This window comes from Coturnix japonica, chromosome 6, assembly GCF_054131305.1.
Source record: "Coturnix japonica strain WE chromosome 6, WE-NBRP24, whole genome shotgun sequence".
Classification (NCBI taxonomy): Eukaryota; Metazoa; Chordata; class Aves; order Galliformes; family Phasianidae; genus Coturnix; species Coturnix japonica.
The window spans coordinates 15,021,041-15,035,934 of record NC_140668.1 but is presented as its reverse complement, the minus strand read 5'-3'; the positions used below and the strand labels follow the sequence as shown (position 1 = coordinate 15,035,934).

At 43.0% G+C, this 14,894-nt stretch overlaps 1 protein-coding gene across 1 annotated transcript in view; it reads right to left on the bottom strand.

Moving 5' to 3' along the window:
* LOC146760346 (obscurin-like protein 1) overlaps positions 1-14,069 on the bottom strand; it is a 28,281-nt gene extending 14,212 nt beyond the window's left edge. The window contains exons 1-4 of the mRNA XM_085551537.1: positions 13,749-14,069; positions 12,834-13,104; positions 11,931-12,197; positions 10,180-10,348 (exon numbers count right to left, since the gene is read on the bottom strand). Coding sequence (XP_085407663.1) covers positions 12,185-12,197; positions 12,834-13,104; positions 13,749-13,998 — 534 coding nt within the window. The 5' untranslated portion in view covers positions 13,999-14,069 and the 3' untranslated portion in view covers positions 10,180-10,348; positions 11,931-12,184. The remainder of the gene's footprint in view (positions 1-10,179; positions 10,349-11,930; positions 12,198-12,833; positions 13,105-13,748) is intronic.
* Between the last annotated feature and the right edge of the window lie 825 nt (positions 14,070-14,894).

The window sequence follows — 14,894 nt, the reverse complement described above, 5'->3', positions numbered from 1 at the left end:
GAGAGTGAATGTCTGGAGAACAAGTGGTGCTTCCCTCCTCCCATATATATACATATGTAAATAGCTTGTGACCCTGAGAAAGGCAATTCACAAGGAAAAGTGAAGAAGATACATAAAACCCTTTTAATCTTAGCAGGAAAAGATGCATTATGGAGAATGAACAAAAGTGTTCTTTCCATAGCAAGAGCTTCTATTTTATTTACTTACTTCGGTTTAAACAATAACTTGTTGCTTTCTTATTTTGAGACAAGATGTAGGATTCAGAACTATGATGATCAGAAACGTGGTTAATATTCAGCACAAAAGTGCAGAAGGCTGATTTTTTTCACTGAGAGAACTTCACACACCCCAGCACTTCACTGGACGCTGCTAACCCTGCAGACAGTCCCACAGCCAGAGCAGCACCGCCCCTCATCTGCTGGGAGGGGCACTTCAAGTTCTGAATGCTGAGGTACAAGTAACCAAAGAGCACAAGGAAGAGCAACAATCCCCACCTTCTGGAATTCGCACCCAGCAGGGGGCCAAGGCACTCTAGGACTCCTCTCTCCACTCATTGCTTCCTTGGCAGCTGGAGAAGAGAAGGAGAGTCACAAGGAGCCACGTGAAAGCACTGCAGCATCTCTCCAGACTGCATTCATCAAATCCCACAAGCTGAACCTAGCTCTCTTCTATAGCGTGAACTGTGTGCTCAAGAGCAATGCTCTATGCAGGCAGGATGCAGAGGCAGGTAGTCAAGTAGAAAAAGATGGACTGTACAGGATTAGCACAAAAGACACCAAGCTGAGTGGTACGGTTGACATGGAGGAAGGAAGGGATGCCATTTGGAGGGACCTTGACAGACTTGAAAGGTGGGCCCGGGTGAACCTAATGAGGTTCAACACAGCAAAGTGCAACGTTTTGCACTAGGGCCAGAAGAACCCCAGGCACCTGTACAGGCTGGGAGGAGTGGTCCTTGAGAGCAGCTCGGCAGAGAAGGACCTGGGGGTCCTGATGGACAAGAGACTCAACATGAGCCAGCAGTGCGCTCTGGCAGCTTGGAAAGCAAATGGTATCCTGGGCTCCATCAGGAGAAGGGTGGTCAGCAGGGATAGGGAGGTGATTATCTCTCTCTACTCTGCTCATGTGAGGCCCCATCTGGAGTACTGTGTCCAGGTGTGGAGCCCTCAGTACAAAAAAGACATGGAGATTTTGGAAAGGGTCCAGAGGAGGGCCACAAAGATGATCAGGGGGCTGGAGCACCTCCCCTATGAGGACAGGCTGAGGGAGTTGGGTTTGTTCAGCCTGGAGAAGAGAAGGCTGCGGGGTGACCTCATTGCAGCCTTTCAATACCTGAAGGGAACCTGTAACCAGGAGGGGAGTAAACTCTTTGAAAGGACCACTAATAGCAGGACAAGGGAAAATGGTTTTAAGTTGAAAAAGAGGGAAGATTCAAGTTGGATGTTAGGGGGAAGTTCTTTACTAGGAGAGTGGTGAGATCCTGGAACAGGCTGCCCAGGGAGGTTGTTGATGCCCCGTCCCTGGAGGTGTTCAAGGCCAGCTTGGACGGGGTCCTGGGCAACCTGATCTAGTAAATGTGGAAGTTTGGTGGCCCTGCCAGGCAGGGGGGTTGGAGCTTCATGAACCTTGAGGTCCCTTCCAACCCGGGTCATTCCGTGATTCTGTGAAAAGAGACTGAGTTGGGGTATCTGAGATCCTCATGAGAACCAGCAGTCAGATCTGGCACACCCAGACCAGTCTGGTTACAAGAGAGGGGAAGAGGCCAGAGAAGTCCCATTTTTAATCTCACAGGTTTTATAGGATTTTAGGCAATATCCATGAGATTTTATTGAGCAGAAAGAATTTTTACATTTCTGATTGCAACAGTTTCTGAGATCATTCTGCTCAAATCTCATCAGACCTCTGTATTCAGAAGTTCATCTGCTTGCAGAAAGTGATCAGACTTCAGCAAAGTGAGAGTACAAATGGGAGGAAACAAACATGTCAGCTAATGGACAATGGAGCCAGGAGTCTTAGCAGTAATCAAAGAAAAGCACTGTGAGCAGTGCAGGAAAGTGACATACCCCTCTCAATATTATAGATCAGCTTTTACTGAACTCAGCAGAGCTGTCTCAAGCTTTAACTCCAATGATATCTGCAGAGCTATCACTACTTTCAGTGTACCTTTCAGTGAAGGTGAAATAACGTCCACAAAGAAAGTGTAACTCCAAAGCGAAAGGCTGAGCAGACACTTCATACAGAAGCACAGCTCCTGGCCCACGCACTACTCACTGCTTGGTCCCACTGGGTGCAGGACTCACCTGCAGGCCAGACCTAACACATCTGGCAAGCACGGTTCATCAGACTGCTAATGGAAAGCAAAGCTGCCCATTACATGCTCTCTGATGTGCTGCAGATACAGAAAAATGAACATATAAAATAAGATCACTATCAACTAATTTCCCATTGGTGTTTTTTGTTTTTTTTGTTTGTTTTTGTTTGTTTGTTTTTTAAATAGAGAAAACTCTCTGGAGAAGGGAGAAAGAATGTTTAAATATTGATTTAATACAGAGAATGGTCTGATGGTAATACATTTTCAGAAACACTCTTAATGGAAGGCTCCATCAGTCATACACTGCTTCTAACAAACGCTTGGGCAGAGTGTTTCTCTCATTCCTGAGGTATAAGCACACAGAACAAAGCAGAAATTTTTCTCTAACTCCATAGTTATACTATGTTCCATGGGCTGCATCTGGCCTGTGGATTGTTGTTCCTGATCTATATGTTATTTTACCTCACTTTATATTATCTTGCTCCTGTTTCTTTAAGATATTCCATATTTTAAAATGTCATGTTTGTGTCCTTTAGATTTGGCATAAGAAGCAGCTGGAACTGGGCTATCTCCTCTAGCTGAAGTAGGGCTCATTTAACACAACATATTTCACTTCTTCCCATATGCTGCACACCCACAGCATTACACAGCTATTTTTCCTCCAAGAGAAAGCACACCCAACTCACAGCCTCCACACCTGTTTTAGCTCCTGTATCCAGACTAATCAAAAGAGGCTCCACAGAAGATAAGAGAGCAGTCAGACATCCTCTGTTTACTGATTTACACATCACACAGCCTAGCCTTGTGAAAGCAATGTTGAAGAAATGTAATCGGTTTATTTGCACTGTGACAGCCGCGTAAACCACAGAAAGGAATGTGACAAATGAAGCCATCAGCTGTGCTGTGCAGGGAGTGAATACATTACACTTCCAATTACCAAAGTAGATAATACATTCCTTAAATAGGCTGGCACTGAAGCCCAGAGCCATTGTCATGGCACCACTGAGCATCCCTAGCAAGGCACTGGGTGAGAGCACTTCCCCTGAGGACAGGCCCCAGATGAGGCAGGAGGTGATGGCCAATCTGGGCTCATGAGGTGCTATCAGGGATGGGGCTGACACCACACATAGGGGTGGCAGGAGAACAGGGGCTACACAGTGCATATCACTGCTGGAGCAGTTGGGGTTGCTGTAGGGAGAAGTCCTGGATCCAATGATCCTGACATCAGAGATACTCTTGTGGCATTTAAACTGATAGGACCCATATACAAAACGATTCAGGCAGCTTTTGCTCATTAAGGGATACAGTGTGGTACACAGCAGCCCTGAAAAATCTCTGCTTCTGTCTAGCAAACACTAAGGGCCTCTGAGCCACTAATCTGACTGTAAAGTTAAGAAGCTAAAGCATAGTGCCACTTAACCTTGCTGTGAGGAGACTGCATGCCTTCATGCATCTCAGCAGCTATGCTCCTTGGTGCTCTGTCAGTGAACCCCATGGCTATGCAGTGCAATGGGCACTATGTGCTTGGGGCTGCATGGACACTGCACCCACCCGTCTGAAGTAAGAACCCTGACCTCCTAGTAGCCACCCCATGCCCCCATCTCTCCAGCTCCTGAATTCTTCTTCGCACTGCACTGTGTTCCTCCAGCTGGGACCCACAGCTCAGAAACTGGACAAGAAATGTCAGAGCCATGTGGATTAAAAGGCACCTCAGGAAATTCCCCCGCTTTGTACAGGCCAGCAAAAGTTCTGCTGCCACCGAAGTTGTCATTGGCTGTGGGGGGTGGAGGAGGGGGGAAGGCTGGGCAGTGTTTCTAGAGGCACACAGCATACTTGTGCTGCTCACAGCAAAGAGGACCTTAGAGAGACTGAAGCTGTGCAGCCTCTTAGCTTCTCGTTTCATAACCCATTAACTTTACACTGTCAAGACTGCCTGCTCCAGATGAAAGGTCTCTGATTATCTTTCCAGGTAAATTAATGCCTGACATATTTTGTTATTAGGCTTTGAAAGGCCTAATAAATAAATTTACTAGACAATTTCTTCATTCAGTATTGCAGTTTAAACCAACAGACAACAGCAGAGAAATGGTTCATTGAAGCTAACTGCCAAATAGCTGGTATCATGATGCAAATCAACCCTGAACAGTGCCCAGCAACACTTCTGGTCCACCTCACAGCACACAAATACAACTCCTGCACACTGCCTTCTTTCTGCACAGGCTGCTGCAGTCTCCATTCAGCTGAGCAAAGGCTCAGAGTTTCTGTCCTCCCCCTTTCAGTACAGTTATCCCTCACTGGGGGCACAGAGCACGTACAGTCCAGTGGTCCAGTGGAGAGGCCACAGCCCCCAGAAGTGTGAGGAAGGGACTGGGCTGCACCACAGCAGAGCTGGGTGCTGTGCTGGGAATCATCTTTTCTAAGCTGATATTGCAAATGGACCACTGAGATGATCCCTCATACATCAAAGCCTGAATTCCCATTAGCTGTTGAAAAGTATTTAAAAATTACTCTCAAAATACTTCTCCTTAGTTCAAAAGTAGACAAGGCAGATATTAGAGATGTCAGAGAAGACACTTCTTTATTCCCAGTGGAAATGTTATTTGTACCTTCTAAACACCAGAGCTATTACAATAAACAATTCCATGCAAATAGGAGATATTTATGAGCAAAGAGGCACTCATGGGAATGAAATTATGAACACAGGTTCTTATTCTTAAAATTGTCCCTATTTTATGCAGATTAAAATTCTCCCTTGAACTATTCCCGTCCCTGTTCCCACCCCAGCACAGGTCAGGAGGAGTCAGCCCCAGGCCATGCCACCCAGCCCCTGCCTGGCACAGCTGGGCTCCTACCAGCCGGATCACCAGCTGCTCCAGGCTGCAACCAAACCTGCTGCCTCTGGTGTGCCTGTCATGCTTATCACTGGTTAACAGGCCAAGAGAAGCTGCTGAACCAATGTTCTTGGCCTGTCTCACAGCAATCTCATGCAAGTCTCAAGTAGTAGTAGCCATAAATGATTAATTTTCAGCAACATGAGACAGGACTCCATCTGCATTGCTCTATACCATGGCCGTTACTATATTCTGTTCTACAAGATTTAGTATTAGCCTCATGCATCTGTGAGAAAGATTAAACAAACAAACAAAAAAATAAAAATAATTAAAATATCAACCAACACAAATGACCATGTCTAACTGAGAAGCAATGATTTTGAAGGAAATGAGTTTTAAGATACCACTGAAAGTTGCTAACAAATCTGAACCCTTACAAATACATCATCAAAATGCATCAGGAAGAGATACTTCTACTCAACAATTCCATTTGATTGTTTTGAATTTGGTTCTAGGAAGGCTGTTTTTTTTGTTGTTGTTGTTGTTTGTTTTTTTGAGGGAGAAACAGAAAGAGAGAGGAATACTTAAACAAAATATCTTGATAATCCATGAGCTTATGTTTGGAAGAAAAAAAGGGTACTTTGAAAGAGTGACCTTACAGCAAATTTGCCAGTAACAGTGGTATTTCACAGGCAACCAGCACTGCACTTGCCCTCAGCTCTGCCCTGGGCAACAACTGGCACAAGCAGGTCAGGACCTGGGCAGCAGACATCCACACTGCCATCAGGCTCCCACCTGAGGGTAGCCTTCCATCCCTCCAAGATGGCTTTTACTTGGGCACCTGCATCTTCACTGTAGAACATGTGCTCAGCTTTGAAGTCTATGGAAGGGGGTGACTTTTTCTGCAACATAGCCATAGCCTAAAAATGAGCATAATATAATAACCACATGAACTTTGTTCTTTAATACCTTTGGTGTTCTCAAAAATCATGCTATTCACAAATAAAAGCACAGTTGACAACATCAAATTACCAAAAGGGAATGAGCTCTGAACATAAACAGAAGCTGGGGGACACAAATACATCTTGATACCTAAGGACATTTTGTACAGACAGAACAGCTACATTCCTGGGACGGGGAAATGAAATTAAATGACTTTATGTAGTCAACTACAACTCTGTATTCACAGACAGGGAACAACTGGACATTGCATTTCACCATGCTGGAGTGGACAAGCTGTTCTCCCACGCCGTATACTCAGACCTTTCTACTACCACAGTGTTGCTCATCATTCTCTTCCCTGCTTGCCTTGCTGCCCCAGCACCTTGCTGTCTTGGAGATGTGTAAGAAACATTCCTTGGAGACAGTAACTACAAGACAGACAGAGCTCTCCAGTTAAACCTTCAACTTGACAGCTTTTCCCACTGGAAAGATCATTTTGTAGGTCCTTTCCAACCTTGTGATTCTATAAGTCTATGAAAGGGCACAGTGGGAATAGCACAGTATCTCCTGGGCTCAAAGGACCCTTTTAACTCCCAGAGCCCCTGCAAAAGGCTTGGGAGTGTCTGTCACACTGCATCCTTATGGTTGTTCTCCCACAGCAAAGAGGTGGCTTGGTTGATGATAGCACTGTTGGATTAAAGCTCACTGGCCTTTGGTCACTTACACTGCACCTGGTACTGAGCTGGTGTTCAGAAGGGCCACCCACAGTCCCCATTTCTGCCAAGTGGTTTTCCCCATTTATCTGAGCTTGAACTCCTGTATCCATAAAACAGGATTAAAACAGACCTATGCTGTTGTGCACAGAAATCCATAAAGAAACAATGCTGGTTATTGGAAAGACACAAATGCTCTCAAGTATGTGTGCAAAACAGTAGTAAATATTTTAATAAGGTATTAATGGTTGACTTAAAAGGCACTATGCTAATCTACAAAGAGCAAGACCGATGTGTCTACTTTCAACACAGGATTCTACACTCCTAATGGTCCTGTAATTTTCAGCTAAAGCCTGTTTCTGGAGGATTATCAATTGTCTCTCATAGGCATTACTTATAGAAAATTCTCAGGAACACTGTGCATATTTTAGCAGAGCCTGAATTATACAGAGAACATGCCTTATTTTCGTATCTATAGGAATAACTGGCTTCTGTGTCATTGTGTGCATAGGTTTTAAATTGTGGATCATCACATCAGTATCCTCCATGAACCTTAAATGCTTGTAAACATTCTACTTAGTAATGAATCTACATTTAATATAAATGTTTTTTTTCCTGAAGTTTATTCTAGGAAGAAAAGAACAGAAATTCTCATAATAAAAAATAAATTGTAGGTAAATCATATTCTTAAACTTCATATACTATTATATTTCATAACTTAAATTCTACAAATCTTGTATTAATTAAGCAAATTTTAAGAAAATGAGATCAAAGCAGAGAGTACACAAAGCCAAGCATTTGTAGTTATAGCCTATGAAAGTCTAACAGTTCTCTCCTTATTTCCTTAAGGTAGTAAAGAGAACCATAAAACCACTGGTTGGAAGGGCTACCAGCCTGTTCAGTTGCTCACACTATGTTATGAACTCTCAGAAAGGCCTGATAAGGCATTGCCCAGGCAGACGATCTGCCCAGAACCAGACGATCTATATTAAAATACACGGCCTAACGCCATTGGCACCGTCTGGGAACCCCGGCTCTCTCCCAGCGGTGAACCGAGCCCAGCCCTGAGCCCGGCACAGAGCGACAGAATTTTCTTCTCCTTTGCAAGAAGCTCCGGAGCTGCTGCGCTCCACGAGTGCCATCTGCTGGCACTGCTGCGCATTGCCCGGGCGGCCCCGGCTCGGCTCAAGGGCAAATTGTTGTGAACTCCCTCGGATAGACAGCTATGTTAGCTGGATAATCACAGCTGCGATGCCACCAAGAGGCATTTTGCCATCCAGCTGTAATTCTGTTATTCAAAAGGTAACTGTCAAATCACTGAAATCACATCCAGTTTAATTTAAACCAACTCTCCACTGCCCCCACCCTTTATCTGCAGAAGAAATCAATTTAGAAGGCTAGAGGAAACCTAGAAAAGTATCTCATCGCTTTAGTTATGCCAAGAAACTAAAACCTGTTTTGGTAGTCTCTGTTTCACAGACTTCCAAGAGTATTGTGGAATATTACTGCCTTGGAATGGAAAGATTTACAACCAGAAAGCCTACGAGTTATTACAAAAACAACACATTAGTTAGAGGATTTACTGTTGCAATTAGGCTCTCAGATGTGCGACATTCGGGCAAAACAAACAAACAAACCAAAACAGAAGGAAGTGCAATTGCCATACATACAGACAGCCAGAACAACAAGAATACGTTTTCTTTAACAGAAGAAGAATTGCTGTAGAAGGTAAGTAAAATAGTGAAAGAGAATGGCTACGCTCATGTCAGTAGATTTGAACAAATTATACTGGATATGGCTCAATGAATTTGTTAGCGCATTTCTGTATGGAACATCTGAAAAAAGGTGTATCCAAATCCAGAATTATCTTTAAAATGCTAGCTAGCAAACAGCAAAACTATTGCATTTATCTTACTGAAAACACAGATGCAGCACAAGTCAGCATTACACTGTACACAATCAGGAGGTGCTACATTTGATTTTCATCTTTCCCCTGGAAATGAACCCACAGATTTGCAGAGAATGACACACTCATAACATCAGGCACTATCCCAATCACCTCATCCAAGTATAACTCAAAACAAGGCCTGACTTGATGTCCTCCGAGTTCATATAGAAACGCACTGCTTCAGTAGTATATTCATAGACTGTAGTCCATGATCCCCCACCCCCCTTTCACACATAAAAGACAGAATACCTTCTAAGATTAATGTAACCAATTAATTGCTGATAGGAACCTCCTCCTTTACCCAGCTGCCTCTGAGAGCATCTGTATTTGAAACACCATGCCAGAACAACTTCATCTCACTTTATAGTGAACCTGTTCTGAGGAACAGATGGTACATAGAGGATGTGCTGCACTGCACCCACAAAAATCCACTGCCTGCAAGCACAGCAGATTAATGGCCTTTCACAAATTATTAGTACATCCCCATTTTTCAGGTGTCAGATAGATGTTGCCTGAAATGTTATTGCTAGTACTCTAGAAATCCAACATCTACTCTATTTTCTTTCTTGTTATTTCTGGCAAAATATGTAATTTATGTCTTCCAAGCCATCTAAACTGCAATGTATTGACAGCCAGACAAACAAATGTGCTGGAAAGCAGATGCAAACAGACACATTCTTAATATATCTATAGTTAGGAAGAAAGAGGTGAAGTAAAGCCAACTGTTGCACAAGATACACTTTGGATTTAGTTCAGAGAAAGCTATGAGGAAGTTTTAATGTCACTTTCTTCATTAACTATAATCTGGTCCACCTGAGGAGAAATGTGGAAGTCAACAAAAGCTAAGGTAAGAGCTTGCTCCTTCAGTCTTCCTGGCTCTGAATGAAAAGAAGAAGAACATACCAAGAAATCTTGCAGAGGAAAAAATAATCAGCTGGGATTTCAGTGAGAATTCCCAAGTGTACCTCAAGTTCAGGTTTCTGGGCATTACTTACACTGAACCCTGTGCAGTCAGATGTACAGTTGGAATAAGGCAAGAATAGTTATGTATGATTAGAATAATACAAGAACAGTAATGTACAGTTGGAATAACACAAGAACAGTTGTAAATAAATAATCAGATGGGATCTATGGGAAAAACTCATCAACTCTGAGGCCTTCAGACAAGATGGAAAAGGTTGAGTCTTGCCACAACGGAGTGATCTCCAGAAAGAGATGCTGCCTTAGTGGTCAGCCCTTAAATGAAATCTAGGAGAGATCTCTGTCCTTTTCCTCAAAGGCAATACCAGCTGATCAATAACTGTTCCACACTTTGGACAGCCAGAGCTAATGATATTGTATATAGCTATATAGTATCAACCTTCTATTTCTATCCAGTTATAATCTTATGCGCACTTATTAAAATTAAATTGAATGCAATCACTTACAACTCCTGACCTGAATTATCTCTGCTTCACGTCAGACCTCTTCAGCACAGCACTAGGGATTAACTAGCATTGTAGACGCACAGTATGGGCAAGGAGTCCAGGACATTGAGAGTGTAGCCTCCCTGACTGCTTGGTGTCCCACTACAGTGCTGTGACCTTCCTGACAGCATGAAGAAATTCTGGAACAAGAGAATAGCTTCACTGCATTAGTAATAGTCATTACACTCCTTTTTCCTCATATATTTCCCTCCTAGCCTTTAGAAATCTACAGGAATATTTTCAGAGCATCAAGCCTAAACTCATACTTGCAAAATCCATCCACATTTCTCCTGTAATTACAGCACACAGAGCAGTGCTGACAACCTGAAGTCTTTTGAGGCTCCTGTCCCATTGATCTGGACACTAAACAGGGGAAAGCTACTGTGGACGTTAGTGGATTCACAGCTGTATACCCAAATTTTCCTGTGCTCAAACTCATTTCTTTGTTTGGGAAGCTGAAAAGGAATTGAAGAGCATCAGTTAAATATTTCATGTTGTGCTGGAATGTATAATTCATGATCAAATCCTTGAGAAAGAAACAGATAAGATGGAGCTGCAAAAGCTTTAAATGAAGTATTTTCTTTTTGTAGTAAACTGACTGCTGAAAAAGTGCTTTTCTTCTTTTCTATTGGTATTATAATGAGAATTAAAAACGTGATAGAAGTAAGAAATGCACTAAATGGATTTGAACAGTTATTCACTTATACATTTTGTTGATTGATGCAATTAATGTTTTATACATGCTTTTCCAAAGGTACCCTGTTGTACTGAGTTCCTCCACATATCACTACCTCCCATAGGAATGGGATGCATTGGCCTCAACGTTTAAACAACCCCATGTGTTGTTCTTTTATTGTAGCAAGCTCGAGGAGTCACAGGGGCTATTTAGCAGTGCTTTTGGAACACAGATTTTGGAACTGGTTCACTCCGTTAAAGCTGATGTGGTGGTTTCCAAAATCTGAACTTTCCTCCCCTTCTCCAGCTGGACACCCCTATCTCCCTCAGCCTCTCCTGATAGCAGAGTTGCTCTAACTTCTGTATCTTCTTGGTGGCCCTGCAGTGGACTCTGCAGCAGCTCTGTGTCTCTCTTGTACTGGGGAGTAGAAGACATAAGCAGACTACTTCAGATACGGCCTCACCAGTGTGGAGTAGAGGGGAAGGAGCTCTTCCCTCCTGCTTGCTTGAGCACTGAACTTAACAAAAACACTGGGATATGAACATTTCTTGTTTTCTGGTTGTTGGGCTTTTGGGGTCTGTTGTTGTTTATTTGGCTGGTTGGCTTGGAAAGTTCAATACCATTATACATGCGCTGGTAGGATCTCATCTGATAAACTGCATATAGTTTTGATTACACATATTCAATATAGACTAATTCAGATTGCCATCTTTTCTTGGCTCACTAACAACCAAGATCATAGAACCATAGAATGATCACAGAATCATAGAGTGGCCTGAGTAGGAAAGGACCTCAAAGAGTATCTAGTTTTAAACCCCCTGTCAAGGGGCCACCAACCACCAGACCAGGCTGCCCAGATCCACATCACACTGGAGAATCATTCAGTTTCCAGATTATTTTAAGGAAAAGATTTTAATCCATCGTATTTTCTGAAAACTAAGAACTGATCCTGCTCAAAGAAACAGAAGAGAAAAACATCACCCACAGGCTGCAGATATTTACCTCGACTTCTCTACATGCCATCCCCAGTGTGCTTTTCAACTCACCTTGCACAGTGACCCTGGCTTTTGTTTCAGAGTCCTCTGTCTCACAGGGGTACTCCCCACTGTCCTTGGCAGTAGAGTCATGGATGATCAGAATGGCCCCACTTCCCTCCTGCTGCAAGTCGTACTTCTGGCTTTTTCTGATTGCTTTGCCATCCTTGTACCACCTGATGTTCAAATCCGGTTTTGACAGCTCACAGCTCAGGCTGATGTCCTGCCCTGCTGCTGCTGTCTTATCCTCCAGCTGTTTTGAAACCTCAGTAGGTTTTCCTGGAAGAAAACATGCTTTTTGAGTAACATACACTTAGGGTAGGATGCCTCTCTCAAAATACACGCATTTACATGCTGGAGATAAGTTAGAGAGGCACTTGCAACAGAGGCCATCCTACAGCCAGCAGTAATCTGCAAAGTACAGACAACAGAATTCAAGGCAACATTTATTCTCTCTTAAATCTACCCAATTGAGGATGATGAACCATGTCTGAAAACTGCCTCTCTCTTCTCTCCACTCATCACACTGGGAGCCTCGGATGATGCTCTCAGATGCACATGCTCTAGATAGGAATTTGTTGTACAGCTAGATGATGTGAAGGCCATCCCTTCAGCTTATACTTAGAGGATATTTGCTCCCACAGTTCCCTCAACAGAGCATTCCTGATTTACTGTTAATGGAACAAGCTGTAGTGAGATGCCCATTTCCAACACTACCCCAGTGCTTTGGGTAGTTCTCACATTTGTGTAAAATGTTTTGTCCTTTTACTTATTTTTAAGAGAAATTCTCAGTGCTTCGAGGTTCAAGTAGAAGGTTGCTATTCACTTTAACCATATTATGAGTTAGCTCTCACGACAATCTTATCAGAAGACAGTTGAAGGAATCAGACCCCAGAATCTCTCCCATCTCATTACCTTTCACAGACAGAGAGGCTTTGGAGGTTAGACCACGGGCAGTAAAAAACAACTTCCCCAGCGTCAGTAGGAGTCACACTTTTGATAATGAGAGTATATTTCCAACCCACGTTAGAAGCTTTAAATCGCCCACCACTTTCCACTCTGCTTCCATTCAGTGTCCACTTGAACTCATCAATGCTTTCATGGGACAGAATGCATTCAAAAGTACAATCTTCTCCCTCCTGGATTTCAGTGTTTTTCAGCCGTTTGGTAATGCCACTATTCAGCTCTGGAAGGTAAGAGATACGTTAGTATGAGGTTTATATGGAGAAAAGGCATTTGTGACTGACATGAGTAGCAGTACTGGTGTTTTAACTCAGGATTTGCAGAACATGGCTGCATTCCTTACTGATGTATTCTCTAAGACATTCTCCACTCAGAATTACCAGAAAGCTATAAAAAAAAAGAGACGTGAATCTCTTGGCTTTGCTCTGGAAGAACTACAATTAGAGCAGCTCAGTCCATGGAGCAGAATGAAGATTCAATGAGCTACAGAGGGAACAACCTAACAGAGAGGACAACTCTAGGATGCTGCGTGAGAAAAAGGGTTTTGCCTATGACAAGAAATTAAATGTTTCTATTAGCTCATTTGTTACCATCCTACCCCAATTGGTGTTCAAACCATTTCTCCATTTTAGGGATGTTTAGAAAGGAAACATTTCCAGGACATTCTTGATGTGTTTGGTGATTTTCATGGCAAAATGAGATACATTTACATCAAAAGCAATGGGAATTTTCCAGACATCACTGTGCTAAATTGCAGTAATACACTTCTATTGTAGAAACTATTAAGGCTCGTGGGGGAATAGGTGTAAGACATAGTGACCACACTGAATGTGCTTTCAGCACTCCTTTACTTTCCACAGTACTTACCCTGAATGCCGACCTTTGATTTGGCAACATCAGTGCCAATATCACAGGTATAGAAACCTGCATCTGACTTCTCGAAGTCATGGATAAGGGGATATAGGGTCTTCCCAGACTGTACCAGCTCATACTTGTTGCCAGAAGTGAGCACAACACCGTCCTTCTTCCACACTGGTTTGACCTTCTCTTTAGAGACTTCGCATTCCAATTTAATCACACCCCGCTCCTCACCAAAAACATCATCCAAGGACTTCATGAAGACAGCAGGCTTCTCTGCAATTAAAAGGGCAAAACAGAACAATGTGATACAGAAGTTGAGACATTTCCAGTTGCTTTCAGATTTTTAAAGAGGGATAAATAAATCTTTACCAGCACTGACGACACCAATATAGAACATAAGGCGGTTTCATGTCTGTTGACTGAATGCACTTTATGGAATTCTGAACTAATCAGTAGGAGAATACAGGGAACAGGAGGGACAGCCTGCATTGCCTTGGGTGGGACTGATATCATATGAAGTAATTGGGATGCAGCTCTTCTAAAGCTGGAGAGCTGGCATTGCCCTCACATGGAGCAGAGCTCATACAGCAGGCCTCAGGATTAAGAGTATTAGCTGCTGAACAATTTTGATTTTCCTGTTTTATTGACACCTTTTATCTATCTTCTATTTCACACATCAGATGTTTATACTGGGGAAAAAACTTCCACCAAATGCAAAAGAAAGGAGAAAGAGGAAATCCTTCAAACTCTGAGCGCATAGAGTAAAAGAGCTTAATTGCTGGGGAGAGCAGATTAGAATCACAGTACCCTTAGAATTGGAAGAGACCCTTAAAAGCCATCTAGCCCAGCTCCCCTGCAATAAAAAGGGACATTCACAGCTAGATCAGGTTGCTCACAGCCTGGTCATTAGTCATCCCAGAGGCAAAACACACACTGAATGATCTCTCCCTGCAGTCATAAATCCTTGGAGACAACAGCATTGACACTGCATGTTACTGAAGCAGTAAAAGAAACTGCTCTTGTAACTCTCCTTGTGCTAAATAAAATGATGATAAAAAGCAATGGAATGCTTTGGCAGGACACCAAAACCATCCTCCTTCCTTGATATCTGCTGCAATGGAACCTTCCACTGGAAGAAAGCCTCTGATGACT